Below are 15,506 nucleotides of genomic sequence, written 5' to 3'. Positions count from 1 at the left end.
TTTGTTGGATGTATATTTTATTGGAAATATTTTATAATAGTATAGTATATATATACATTTTTAGTAGATTCTGTTAATTTTGGCCACGCTATTTAATGTACCTTACTGTTCATATTGTGAAGATTCATTTAGAAACGCTCTTTATGTTCCCCGAATATATCGAATTCCGGATTATCTTCTACACCGATCAAGTCGGACTCATTACTGTGGATACTGAAGCAAATAATAATATATGTGTTTGTATTGAAATTAACATTTTCTGAACTCACCTATCTTTATCGATAAGATCGCTTTTATCGATTTCATTGTTGAATACCGGATTTGAACCTTCAACGGCAAACATGTTCGTGTTGGGAAAGTTGATAGCTTTTCTGTTGAGATTGGATTCGTCGGAACCGAATTTCTGTTCTGTTAGCTTACTTAACCTCTTATTTAGTCTATTAAACGTTACAATTAGATTTGACCATTTAGTTAGTCGCGTTATACTCACCCTCGTATTTTTAAGAAGAACGTTATGGCTAGAATCGCACATAAGGTTCCAAGAACGATTGTGACAATAATGAGGGCGGTTTTTAACACCTGTTCTAGGTTCTCAACCGCGACAGTCTCAGAAGTGAATGTTTGAAGATATACACCTAACTTCATCAAGTCTTTGCGCAAATTTTGGAACGTTTGAATATTGGACAATTGCCTAGAAAAAGTTTTTTGTTCTGTCTGGTATATGTTCGGTGATTATAAGGAAAAAGGGATAATACTTACTTCAAAATTTCGCTGGATGTTCGTAATTCGTCGTTATCGATGCAGTAAATGGAAGCAACGGTGGTATTAACTAATTCATTACCATTTTCACTGTCGTGTTGTATGTTTTGGTCATGGCAATCCCATCCTACATACTGACTAATAAGGCTTAAAATCTGTTGAAAGAATAAAATACATTTTTGGTACTTCCTTTACATCTTTCGTGAATAACTGTGCGATTTAATAAATGATTGCATGTGTTCTGAGTATTTTCTCACTTTAAAAATTATTTTATTGAGAACTATTCAATCAAAATCATTAGCACCATCAAAAAATTAATCAAAATATTTTTTCTCATTTTTCTAAAATATTTTCCCATCATCGACCAACAATACCGATTTGAACAAGTACAGTTTATTCAAAATAACAGTAAACACACGTCATCAAGATGTTTAATTGTATTACCCGTCACAATTTGTAAATTAATTTTAGAATCAGACAATATTTTTCTTCTCATTTTATTCCAGTTAAAAAGAGACAAGAATCTGATAAGCTGGGACATATAACTGAATCAGCCTGAAAATGTCATCCGGTTTTTAAATGTCTGTAAAAGTCTCTTAGTGATAAAGGATTATACGCTGCTTTGGCGCTTTATTTGTTTTGATAAATTTCAAATCGTTGCTTAATATCTGCAATTACTCTGGTTAAAAATGTTGATACCAACAGAGATGCATTAGAGCGGTAAGTATTGATACTAATAAATATGAAACTGTTGGGGTTTTTATTAGAAATATTTTTATTGTGTTGAAGTTCCACTGAATATTAGTATGGACACTAGGACTAAAATCTCTCAAAAAAAGAAATACAATATAATTTTGGATTCACCAATTTGGAAAATACCTTGATGTTATATTCAAGATGTATAAAATTTTGTGAAATGTATAATAATGGTAAGTAGTTTTTTAATATAAATATAATTTAATACAATTATTTCAGAGGAAAATATTAGTCTGCTAGTTATCCAATGAAAAAGTTAGGGATATGCAGTTCTTTGAGGGAGGTAGATCGTCTCTTCATACACTTAGTTAGTTAATATAGGATATAAATGGCGTAAAGATAATCCACGAAGAAGTTTAGTGAAACTTCTAGATTTTTTTTAAGTAATACAATTTTTAAAAGATATAATGATATCAAGGAAGACTTATTATTTCATTTTGGGTATTTAGATGAGACATGGATATTTCAGAAAGGGATATTGGGTCACTACTGGCAAAGTGACAATTAAGATAGTATTGAGACAACAAAAATTGAGGTAAACGTAGGAATAACAATTGATTGGGTGTTGTTAGTCATAACATTTATTAATAATTCATTGCAAATATATTGTTGTTCATGCTGGAAACAGAAATGGAATTGATATTGGGTGTGGCAAAAAATTATTTCATTAGACATTTTGGTTGAGAACGATATACAAGCAAGAACTGCCTGGATGTGTAGAAAGAAACATTGTCTGCAATAACACCTTTGGTTTGGATGAACTCTATCAGACACATGGAAGAAAAAATTGACAAATGGTGGAACAGTGTTAGATAGATTATTTACAGCTTAATTATTCACTTGAATAACTATTCCAAAAGTTACAGTGATTGAATGAAACTTTCAAGACAACTACCAAAATAGAGCGATGAGAGTGTAAACTACTAAGGTGAGTATATAATTAATATACGATAACTGTAGAAAATTGTATTGTAGAGTGTGAAATATTTATGTGCTTAGGTATGTATGTAATTGTTCAGAATATACATGAGCTTAGGTATGTATGTAATTGTTCAGAATATACATGAGCATTTGTTTGAAATGTATGAGGTGATAAGGAATATTAAGTGTTTTGCATATATGACAAATGCATTAGGTAGAGTGGCATGATTAAATCTAGTTTTATCAAGAAAACTGTATACAGCCAGTTAGAGAACAGCTCGAACTACAGTGATATTAAAAATGACTTTACAAGGAAACACTGCACCGAATGAAACAATAATTAAATGTAAAAGGTATTTTGGTTCTCTAATGAAAGTAAAATTCTTTACTTGAACATACAATTATTAATTAGGTGTTACATATAAAAAGAAATGCGCCTAGATTTCTGACCTCATAGGTGGTGTGGAAAAGAGTTCAATGTAAATATAATAACGTATATTTTACAACTAAAAACCTACAAACTGTTATGACCATATAATTAATTATAGTTTAAGTCCTTCCAATGTTAAGCTTGGAAGTTATTGTTTGTCTAGAAGTGAATTATAATTGAGAGCTTTTATACGAATTCAAAAACCTTCTTGCGAAAGCATGTTGTATAGTTATAGATGGAATAGATTCATAAATTGGCTTGAAAAACAATTTGTAAATGTTTAATTACTCACCCTTAGTGGGACATTACCATTACTATTTAATTAAATAAAGATAGAAGAAGTACTATTTAATTTACTCAATTATCGATTATGATTCAATAATGAATGTATTCGAGGTTAAACTATTAAAATAATAAAATACTCACTTCCGTTTTAGAATTTGTAATTTCATCTAAAGTATTATCGAACCTGAAGGCGGCCGTATTATCTTCAGTAACAATGTTGATCGTAACAGTAGTAGAGTTTTCATGGACCGCTGAGGAAAATTGTAACCAAAAAATAAGAATGGTGTGATAAGAGATAAACAAAATTTTTTTCGAACAATACTGTATATTCCAAAAAATAACAAAACACAAACAGAAATATTTTTCAATGAAAAGCAGAAAAAAGGTTTCTTCTGATTAAAATATTTTTCTTAATAATAAATAATTATACAATAATATAATTTCCAGTTTTGAGAAATATTTACATTTTGAAAAACATTTTAATATTCATATTTTTGATTTCATTGTCCTCAAATTTTCATTGGCTTCAATTAGTCTCAAACTAAACCATTATTGACAGATGAGATATTGTAATGTTGAAAGAAGAGTAATATATTTTGCATAGTTAACTACGTTTTTATTCCCTTTGTTTTTTAATTATATTTTTGAGCCTTCTTTTTACTAACTATAGTCTATCTAAACTAGGGCAACTTCTTGACGTGGGTTCAAAATCATAGTTCTCGGAATTATGTCTACCGACTGGCGAGTGACCAACTTAGATCATCAGAAGTCCAGCTTAATTACTGGCGTGACTGGAATGAATTTTCTTGTCGAATTTTGCACTCTTGTCTTAGGGACATATCATAAAAAATTACAATCATATTAAACAATTATAAATATAAATACCAAAAGATCTGCCCCAGCAAGATTCGAATCGGCTTTTTGCAACAGTAGGAAGACCGCCCTATCACCTTGACCACTTTACCAACCAAACCTTTTTTGAGCTTTTATTTTTTCAGTTATTGTTATTTGACTTTCACAGTTATAATAAAAAATGTGTTTAAAATGTACTTACGATTTCCGTAGGGATCTTGTTGATCTTTTACTTTAACAGTCAGTTTGAAGTAACCATACATGTTGTAGTCGACAACGAAATTCAAAGAAATCTCGCCGGTCGCCGCCTTAATCGTAAACGGCTCTTTTGGAACTGCTATGCTGTCTGATCCCTTGGGTACACATTCCTCTATGCTATATTCCAATTTACCTTGATCGATTTCATCTTCATCGGTAGCCTGTATTGATATAGAACATTATACCTTGACGAATGACAAGATTAAGTTAATAGGGAGTTGAATTTAGAGCGCAAATCACTGATTAAACCTATAACTGTTAATATTTATATTTTTATTGAAAAATAATATATTTGTTAGAATTAGAAATAAAACTTCTATCTTTAACTAACTTAATTTATTCACCATCTAAATGTCGCTACTTTTAACTTATTACTTGCTTTATTTTATACGCTATATTATATTATTACGCTATAAGCCCCGAGGGGGTCTGATTGGCTCACTTCATTTCTATGGTACGTTTGTTGTTTATTTATTTTGAGCCGCATTTTCAGTATGGTTACATATGGAATAGTGCGTTTAGAGTTTAAGTTATTAGTTCATTAGTATATATAAGTCAGTAGTACAAAAAGTAAAATGAATTAGGAAGTGTTGTGTACCCGGATGTACAGAAATGCAGAATCGTTTTCGTACGAAGAAGTATTTGGTTCTCATTAAAAAGTGGTTGATAATGTTTAAAATCCCAAACCAATTGGGTTAAGTATCAAAGAAAATTTATGATCGTTACAGTATGTTTTGTTGTTGCAAGTTGCGGTAAGTTTATTCATATATATAAATATCAATTTTTTTTTTATTTTAGAGATTAATACCCCTTCGAAAAACGTCATGCAAATGGCTATATATTTTTCTTCTTGGATCAATAGTTGCAGCTCAAATAAAATAATGGCTTCTGAATGCAAATCTATTAAAAGTGGATTGACTATTCAATATACGAGGAATTTTAGTGTAAAATGTATTACTCAAGTAAGAACAAATTTGTTAAAGTGTCATCAATTTAATAATTACCATGAGGGATTCATTTCATTAAAGAAAATTAAGTGTAATTATTCAAATAAACTTATATGCTAGAGGCTACTTAACCAAGATAGTTTGTTTCGGATCTAGCTCATGGATTCAGGAATATACATCCTCGGCTACTATGTTTTAGAAATCATTTGAAGCGCTGAACATAATTTGAGGGCTCTATTATTCTATATTCTATAATAACCGGGGATGAAATGAAAACACTGTCAGGAGGTCTTTGAGCTATTTCTTTTATTTTATTCAGCTATTTTGCCACGTCTGATAGATCCTATTAAATTGATGGCACTAAACAAATATGAAAAAGACGGAAGAGATAATTTTGATTTCCAATGTACCAAAGTTTTTGTTTATTGTAAATATATATATATATATATATATATATATATATATATATATATATATATCAAATGTCTTCACAGTAAAATACTTCTCTTACAGGTGCCTGGAATAATGGTGATTTAAATTGACCAATCAAATTATGTGAACGGCCAATTATGGCGCCTTCTGGATGTTGGGCAAAGAAAAACTTTGCGCCAGAGTCCCCTATTCAGTTACATCTCTATTACTCTATGACAAAAGTCAAAAACAGATCGGTTAAATAGTATCCGCAGAGAGAGTCAACAAATAGGAATACAAAACCTCCATTATTGCCCTCTTTTAGGGCTCCAATAATTCTCCATTTATTAATATACCTCACTAATGGGGTATAACTTCATAAATTTGCCTTTTTTTCAAAGCATTATGGAAATTCGATCAAATTAATTTTAAGTAAGATTATGTTCCTAGTGTTATACAAAGTTAAACTATCCATTTTGTTATAATACCGCTCCACTCAGATACACTCTCATGTAAAATTACACCGTCCATATAGCATAAAAGCAATATAGCAAGAGTAATTTGATTACTAAAAAAATACCTCAACAGTAGTGATGACAGTGCCTTTCGTAGTACTTTTCATAATTGCTCCATAAAAACTGGCTTGGGTCCATTGCGGAGTATGTATATTAGAATCTACGACCTATAAAAATGAATCAAATAACGCCAAATTTACTTCCTTTCAATCATAAAACTTACATTAATCTCGACCGTAAGAACGGAATTGTTGCTGCTGACAACTTGACTTTGATTTTTTGACGCTATTATCTCGAACTTGTACCATTTCTGTTTGTTGTAATAAAGCTTCTGTTTCAAAGTTACATCACCAGTATTTGAATCAATTTTAAAAGTATTCTTGATTTCCTCATCGTCACTCCTCAAGAAATAAAAAACTGAAATAAATTGAATATTCGTTATTATAAATATGTATGACATTATGAAACTAAAAATAATTAGTGTTTAATAAAATAACTTTGGGAAATACAAACTGATGTCGTACTCGCCTTGCTTGTGTATTAATGCAAGTATTACACAATAGTAATAATAAAATAATTTCTAAAATAAGATTGTACTAAGCATATCTAATGTAAGATGTAGTTAATAAAAAAAATTCTCAATTGAAGACCTCTTTTTGGTGAATTTATGAAACTTTGTATCTAAAAAGATTGGTGCGTGGAAGCAAAAAAAATCGATATGAGTTTTAAGCTTTTCTTGTATTAAATGTAGACAATCTATGAGCAAAATTTTAATGCTTTAAGTTTCTTGTTTCTATTTAAGTAACCTTCTTATTCACTGTCTATAAAACGGGTAAAATTTGACCATAATTTTTGTTTTATTTATTTAGGGTGTTGGTTTCTATTGTGCCTTTAGTTTTTTATATATTGTTGCTTTTTTTGATCTTATTAATATTTTAGAAATATTGACTTGATTACTCTGTTTATAATTAAATAATTTTTTTGTAAACTTATTTATTATATTACTTTTATTGCAGTTATAATATATATTATTTATTTAAATTTAGCTACAAAGCAATACTTTAATACAATGAATTCCTTCAGTTATAACCTAGATATGGGTCTTAAAAGTAAATAATTAAAAGCTTAAGGCATTCTGTTTTGAGGTCTTACATATGTGCTATTAAATTTAGATAGTACCGCAAATTCCTTTTTTATTGATTTCAAATTTTATAGGATATCCTAGTTCATTATATAGAATATTAAGCAAATTTGTGGTTATGACGTCATTTTTATAGCACCTAAGATACAAAATATGTCTTTAAATGCAAAAATGAAACAAGTGTTCTTTTCCAGAATACGAAAGTTTAAATTAAATGAAATATTTTCCAAAGGAGTCTGCTTTAACTCGACGGTTTTATGGGAAACGGTTTTTGAAAGTAAACCATGATAAATTTAATATCTTATGAGCTCATACATCAAGCTTCCGTACAGGAAGGTTGCATTTTTGCATTTCGACCAGATGGTTATGAATAAAATGTCTAAGAGTTCAAGTAAATGTACAAGTTCAAAGTTTGAGTCAGTATTTTTTCAGACTACATTAGAATCATCAAATAGAATTAGAAGTGAGTATAAATATAATATATTTTCAAAGGAAGTAAACTTAGAAGTTTGAAAACTGAACATTATGACATGTCTTACTCTGCAGAAGAATCTGTGCTTTCAATTTCTTGCAGTTAATAACCAGATAGTACAACATCAAAAAGACTAGAACTAAGTGTTTATATATTAATCAGAAAAAAAACATGTAGTTATATATCATTTTATAATTCTTCTATTGCTATTATATTCTGTTATCTAAATAATATTTAGCGGTACCAGGAATCTATTTTAATTCATTTGTGTAAGAATATAGTCATAACTATAGTCAATTCAAAACAGCTAGTGTCAATATGTGTCTGTTTAAAGTTGTAAGTCCGTTTTACAGTCAGACAATATTATCCTTGTCATTTTATTCTATTTTAGAAGAGATAGAATGCTGTTAGAGAAGTTCGAACATTTAACGGAATGAGTCTGCAAAAGTTGTACGTTTGCCAAACGTCTGAAAATTCTTCAAAATATTATAATTACGGGTTATAAACCGGCAAACCTTGTTTTAACGCTTTGTTTTAATAAATTTGAAATCGCTGCGGTTTTTATTGCAGATATGTTTTGCGCGTTGCAGCTGCTCTCAATATTAGTACGGACACGGCTACTAAAATATCTCAAAAAATAAAAAACAATAGAACCTTAAATTCGCCAAAAAGAAACCGTGTTTATGCGGGACAGGTGATGAATCAAGATAAGATTGATGTTTCAGGGATCAAATCTACAAAATGTATAAAAGCAGTAAGTAAGTTTTTCAATCAAAACATAATTTAATACAATTATTTCAGAGAAAATTGTTAGTCTGGAAAGTATTCATAAAAAGCCAAAATATATACAACTATTTGGGGGACGTAGAATATCCGTGCATACATTTTTTTTGGTAATATAGGATTTAAGTGGTGTAAAGACAATCCGCGAAGGAGTTTAATGGAACTTCCAGAGATTGGTTTTAAAAGATTACAATTTTTAAAAACAAAAGAATCAAGGAAGAATTATTATATCAATTTATATATTTAAATGAGACATAAGGAATATTTCAAATTGTTACTCGGTAAATATAAATAAAATATTTAATTGCATTTTATGTAATTTACTTTTTTAGAAATAAGCCTGAGAAAAGATACATTGTAGAATACTGAATGGTATGGCTACAGAATATAGAACATTTGTTCAATTATTTTTTTTATATATATTTTAAAGTCTCGTTTTACATACTATGGGTTTATCTGGACTGGGCCTAAAGTTTAACGTGGGCTCCGAACCAGGGTCCTTAGCATTAAGCCTACCGACTGGCGAGTGACCAACTTTAGAAATCATCCCAAAAAACATCCGATCTTACCCAGCCTGGTTACTGGCGTGACTGGGATCATTTTCCTTGTCGGATTTTACACTCTTACCTAGAACACTCACAAATTTTAAACAATCACAAACATAAATTTACGACCATGACCCAGCAGGATTCGAACCCGCGGCTATCGCAACAGTAGGAAGATTGTCCCATCCCTTCGCGCCACCAAGCCGGCTTCAATTATTTTATTTATGTTCAAATTTTATATGTCAGAGCCAAAATGTACTAAAACTCAGAGTTGGTGCGGTAACATTGCGACGTTTTGACAGGTCTCTCGTGTCACTGCTATTTAGAATTGAATATATATATATATATATATATATATATATATATATATATATATATATATATATATATATATATATATATATATAAAAGAAGGTTTAGAAATTCAAATAACAATTTATAATTCACATCTGTATATGTAAATATTGTATTTCTCAATATATTTTGGAAATATTTTTTAACCTAACCTTTTTGTAAATTAACCTATTTTTTTAGGCTTATTTAGCAATTAGCAAAAACGCTGCCTAACCCTACGAGTTAGATCAAATTAATGTACTACAGTATTGTACACCATAAAAAGGTCTACAAAAAAGTCCGCGATGGTATATGTTTATCTTTTAGGGATAACCCACATTAACCATTTTTATTGTTTACTTTTTACGTGAGAAAATGGCTTATTTACGAAGCTATTGTAAGCAATACGGTATTAATCCTTATCGAATTAAGTACCTTAAATACAGTGTGCAATTAATATAGATCAATATGGTTCCTTACAGCATGTAAATTAAACAAATATTTTCGGAGATATTACAAATTTAAAATTTGCGTTTAAAAATGTGTAATGTAATAAAAATTGTATGAATTTAGATATTCCAAAGATAGCAGGAAATCTTCATAGTAAGTATAGGGGAAGAGGAATTGTTTTACTCCAAATTTAATGCGTGCAGGCCAAGGGCAGTAATGAATGAACCAAAAATACTGGATCGATTTTAATCATGTTTTCATTGAGTGACATAGGCATATATATTTTATGCCCGTGCAAAGTCGGAGCGGGCCGCTATGTTTTTATATACAACGTTCATATTTTTTCTGTAGTGTATTTAATTTAGTATCAGCATTGCACCCGTGCGAAGCCGGGGCGGGTCGCTAGTATATAAATAAAATATTTTATTACAATTATATTCTTAATTTGTCCCTATAATAAAAACAATTAATTAAAACCTTATTAATTAATATCTCTCTGTAATAAATATTCCCGTATTTCTATGTGTCTTTATTTTATAGTTGAAAATTGTAAGCTGAGTATGAAAACGAGATAGTTTCGAGAGTTTCTCTATAAAAATTACATCGATTATAATATCGCTGTGTCTAGGAACACTACGCTCTTGCAACGTTTGGCCGAGAGTTGTCACGCAACAGGATGACTGTGTAAATCATATTTGTTATTAATTATATCTTACTTTAAATATGCGTGATGCAGTCTTAATTTAATTAGTACTTTGCACTTTGACCAGTAGCTTTCACGTTGCTGTGATTTATTAACATTTTTTTCTATATTTTAAGGTGAATTCTTCGATAACTTCGTAAGGCCATTTGATTTCAAGTTCATTGTTAGTTAAGTAGTAAAGAAATCATTGGTAATTAACCGTAACCATTATTGTGGAAACGTGGGATTACTAGTTGGTTTAATGTTTTAGTGCCACATATTTACACCATATAGTTCCAAATTGGCTGTTTAATTGACTGGTAAACCAATCTCTTTGATTTTAGCTCAAGTTAAGAGTATCTTCGGATGAACCAGTGTAGTTTCTTGATTTTGAGCCAGAATTTTTCTGTTTTTTGTCTAACATGATGTTTTTGCAACAATATCTCGATTAATTTGTCTATTTGAAGTTGAACAATCAACTGTTAACTTTGCTACTTAATTTGAATAGCATTGAAACTTTGAGTTGGGTTTTCCTCCATTAAATCTTGAAGTTCATTGTATTATTTATGTTTATTGTTTACTTTACTACTTGTAATACAACATCACGTTAGACGAAAAGCAAAACACTATACTGGTTCGTCGGAAGATACTCTCAACTTGATCTAAAATCAAACAGGTTGATCTATAAGACATTTATAAAGCCAATTTGGACCTATGGAGTGCAAATATGGGGTTGCACTAAAAATTCAAGTCAACTAGTCAAACAACGCTGTCAAAACAAGGTTCTTCGATTGATTACCAATGCCTATCGCTACGTAACCAATGAAGAATGGCACGATGACCTGGAAATCAAATAGATTTGCGAAGTTATCTAAAATTTCGCCTTGAAATACAAAAGAAGATTACTAAATCATTCTAACGTGGAAGCAATACAACTGCTGGACAGCGCGCAGGATGTCAGGAGATTGAAGCGAACCAAACCATCCGAACTTATATGAAGTGTATACCTTTAGTGTAAACTATAGCTACAAGTTCTTATAATTTTACTATTGAGGAATACATATTGATGTATTTTCTGGCACTCGTCTTGCTTGTGAATTAATCCAAGAAAAGTAATAATAAATTAATGTATAATTAAGATTGTACTAAGCGTATCTAATAAAGATGTTATAAAAAAGCTTTTAATTAATTTAAACCAATAGCCCTAATTAGAATATGACGGAGAATAATTATTATCACCATATATTTCTCAAAGATTTTGATGAGTTTCGGCAGCAGATTTCTGCGAATCCAACAACAAAGATAATTAATATCAAAACTGCTATTTTGAGCTTTTCATTATTAAGCGTCTGTACACATGAAATTGTTTACAATTATACTTATACGTGTATATACGTTTTATACGTATTTTCGCTAATTGATATTGCTTATCAAAAAAACTAATTTTAAATAAAATATAATAAAGGAGCTCCTTACTGGAAAATGTGACATCCGATTTCGGATAGTTGGCTTTTCTGTCTAATGCTGCTGTTGAATTATCAGTGTTTACTCGGCCTTGAAGGAAATACAGGACACAAGGCTGATCGTTATCGTCAAATATAGGTTCTTGGTCAATGTCTATGAATGATAGCGTTATATCCACAGTTGTGTTATAGTCCTTTTCTTCCGGGTCTATTTCGTCCACTATCGCTAACGATGCGGTAACTTTAAGCTGTTTAATAACATATATATCAAGTAAAATAACAGAACAATATTCTATTTTACCACAATAGATACCTTATAAATAACTACTGACTTAGCCTGCGCTTTGTCGTAGTTGTGGACCTGAAGTTGGGCGGTACAGGCGTTATAAGGAATTGTGAAAAAAGTGGTGGAGGCTGTAAATTATTTAAATATTATTTATATGCAGTCAAATTTAATTATTTAATGTAATTTATGTGTCATTTGAGTCATTAGTGATTGTATTAAAATGTTATACTGCCTTGGAAATATTTTGAAGGTAACCATTTTTTTTTCACTTGGAATTTTCGAAATAAATCAATTTTCCATTACCCGTCACCATTTTATGTGGAAATATCTTCGGGTGGCACCCATCTTCCTATCTTTTGGATCCTTTCCATCGCTTGTAATCATTCACAAATTAGGACTCGGTTCATATTAAATATATATGCTAATTGTTTTTGAATTTGAACAATTATAAATATATAACACTGTTATTTTTATGCAACGTAACTTGTGTGTGTTTGAGGTTAATGTTTAATAACTATCAAATCATAATAATGCAAACTTATGGTTAATGAAAGCAGTTATTAAAATCAGAAAGGAATTACCGACACACCTGAAATATATTAAAGTTTCAACACTCTATTAAAATCCTTGGAGAAGTTTTGTTAAAAAAGGTTCGGCTTTTATGACGCCAAGGTAATATAACCTGTCAATATAACATTTTATTATTACCTGGCGAAGTTTGATCGATGGTGAATATTGGACTCCATTTGTCTGAACAACCTTCCGGAACGCTTTGAATTTCGAAATCTGTCATTTCTTCGTTGTCCGTATAAAACCTGAGAATAGAGTCATCTTCCTGGTCCTAAATAAAGAAAAAACAACATGAAATATTAAAAACACATCAAAAATTAATAAACCATAACGGAATTAAGACCTATTTTTGGTCCAATTAGCATTGCTTTTTGCTATTTTGATATTAATTCACATATTCGGATATATAATTTTCTTTAAATTAACTTTTTTTTTTTAAATTTAATTTATTTGTTTAATTTTCTAAATTTTTTAAATTCTCCCTTAAGAAATTTTAACATATCAGCTAATTTTAATCGCCGGATTTTTGCATCAGGAAGAATACTGCAGTCTATCTCTTGTAACAACTCAGAATCTTCATTCAAATCAGTCAAATTGAGCAACGCAATCAATCTAAGCATCGCAGTAAATTCATATAAGTTCTGTATGTAATATCAAGCTTGGATAAATAAACTCTCATCTGGCATCAGGTCTCAATCCACCGTTATTTAAGGTGATAACAATAAGTTATGATATCTACAGTTACAGCAATTATATTCAAGGAAATATAATATAAATGATCCAAATAAAATCGAAGCGCCTTAGAAGTTCAAACGATATAATGTGGAAATGAAGGTAAGGACACGGTAATTGACATCACTGTTTCGTAGCGTTTTTGGTTAGTGTTATTTTTAGTAAAGTTTTAGTTATCCTACATTTATTTTTAAAATAAATGTATTTTTAATAATCTCTCTATAGTAAATTGTTATTATTATAGATTAATATTTTTGTGATTCTTTGTTACAGCCTTTAGCCTATTTCTATTTTGTTATCGTGGCTAAAACGAATGGCCTTGTTAACAAAACTTTGTACAGAGATGCATTATATGTTATTTACTCATAGCTGGAAAAAACTAATGATGATTAACCCATTCATGAAATATGTTTTAGGTGGTTTTAGTGGTATAGAATCAAATCCGCGTAAACAGTTTGCTAAAACTAACATTTATAATAAGACAAACAATAAATATTAGTGCCACATTTAGACGTTTTAGGGCATTTTTCTAGAACCTTATATTTTTTAAAAAGTTTTCATACCTACCAAACTTAGATAGAACTTAGTACTGTTGACATCGTCAGGATTCGGTACCATGAATTGCGGCTGGTAGTAGTTGAATTTTTTAACGGTGACCGTAACTTTAGGTTTCTCACCTACGTAATCCGAATCTTCCGTTGAAAGGGGTGGTTTTCCACGATCGGTTAGCTGTTGAAAAAGAAAATAAAAAGCTCTATTTATGAAATTAAAATAGCAATTAAATGTACGAAAAAAGAGAATGAGATCTTACCAGTTTGATATTAGAGGCAACTCCGGATATCGGACGAATGTTTACAGATAGTATAAATCAGAAATGTTGCAAAATAAATGTTAAGGACGTTAAGTAAAAATGAAAACTAAAAATCGTGAATATCGGACGTTGTACAAAACAATTGAGAGATTGGGTGGTACTAGTAAACCTAACAAAACCATTATTCAAAAAACCGAATAATCTTTTGTAACATCATGTTATCATACGAAGTTCTACAATACTATAAAGAAAGACTTCATTTTGGATCCCTGGTCTTTTATACAGACTCGATAAAAATTACAGCGCCCTATACTAACTCTTCTTCTTTTCTCCACTGGCCCTTGTATCGATATAAATTATATATTTAATATACTGAACCAGGGTTTAGCAATTCCACCAGCATTCGAGAGAATTATTTCCCTGATTTTCTGACGAGTTAACAATGGACGAATGGAAGGAGTATATTCTTTCTGCTCAATTGCTCTTCAATATAATAAGGGAAGCGATTATGTGAAACATTTTTAAGAACAGACATGATATTCAATATGATACTATAAACTCTTTGACTAATGTAATATTCGCTGATGATAGCGTACTATTTGTTGATGCAGATGTTGAGGCTCATAATTATTTATAATATAGTTCATATTTCAGATTCAGAATTAACGAAGAAAAGACGTACTGACAACTGAGCAAATGTGGGAGATCAGGTACTTGAGGTTAGTAATACAGGAGAAGAAACTAGCATCTTCTTCTGAAGTAATAATCCTAATAAGCCCAAGTCCGCCTCTTTACTTCTAAAAACTCTAAAAACGTCTTATTCTATGAATCCTTTTATGTGATTCCAAGACTTGGAGACTTTTATAGTCTAACATATGTAAGTTTAAGATCTCTTCAAGATAAAGATATCGGTTAAGTTTAAGATATCGGAATTCAGTGCTTAGTTGATGGACAAATTCAGAGACGAATATTGCAATTACATACGAATGTAAAGAGTGTAATATAAAAGAGAGCGTAACTATTACCTTGAAAGAAATAATTATTTGTCTTGCTAGGCGAAATACTGTTAACTATATCTTAAGATATATTTTGATTAAGATTTTT

General features: G+C 30.2%; 1 protein-coding gene across 1 annotated transcript in view; it reads right to left on the bottom strand.

The window, feature by feature from the left end:
* Positions 1 to 15,506, bottom strand: part of LOC143206645 (cadherin-AgCad1) — a 65,197-nt gene continuing 49,691 nt past the window's right edge. Inside the window, exons 20-31 of the mRNA XM_076419275.1 lie at positions 14,159 to 14,320; positions 12,998 to 13,130; positions 12,317 to 12,417; positions 12,017 to 12,251; positions 6,358 to 6,551; positions 6,200 to 6,301; positions 4,206 to 4,422; positions 3,293 to 3,402; positions 760 to 914; positions 491 to 691; positions 270 to 437; positions 1 to 213 (exon numbers count right to left, since the gene is read on the bottom strand). Coding sequence (XP_076275390.1) covers positions 129 to 213; positions 270 to 437; positions 491 to 691; positions 760 to 914; positions 3,293 to 3,402; positions 4,206 to 4,422; positions 6,200 to 6,301; positions 6,358 to 6,551; positions 12,017 to 12,251; positions 12,317 to 12,417; positions 12,998 to 13,130; positions 14,159 to 14,320 — 1,863 coding nt within the window. The 3' untranslated portion in view covers positions 1 to 128. The remainder of the gene's footprint in view (positions 214 to 269; positions 438 to 490; positions 692 to 759; positions 915 to 3,292; positions 3,403 to 4,205; positions 4,423 to 6,199; positions 6,302 to 6,357; positions 6,552 to 12,016; positions 12,252 to 12,316; positions 12,418 to 12,997; positions 13,131 to 14,158; positions 14,321 to 15,506) is intronic.

The sequence above is a fragment of the Rhynchophorus ferrugineus genome, unplaced genomic scaffold (genome assembly GCF_030347505.1).
Source record: "Rhynchophorus ferrugineus isolate W39M unplaced genomic scaffold, kcgeb_rfMv2 rfM1, whole genome shotgun sequence".
In the NCBI taxonomy this organism is placed as follows: Eukaryota; Metazoa; Arthropoda; class Insecta; order Coleoptera; family Curculionidae; genus Rhynchophorus; species Rhynchophorus ferrugineus.
This window is presented reverse-complemented; position numbering and strand designations above follow the sequence as displayed.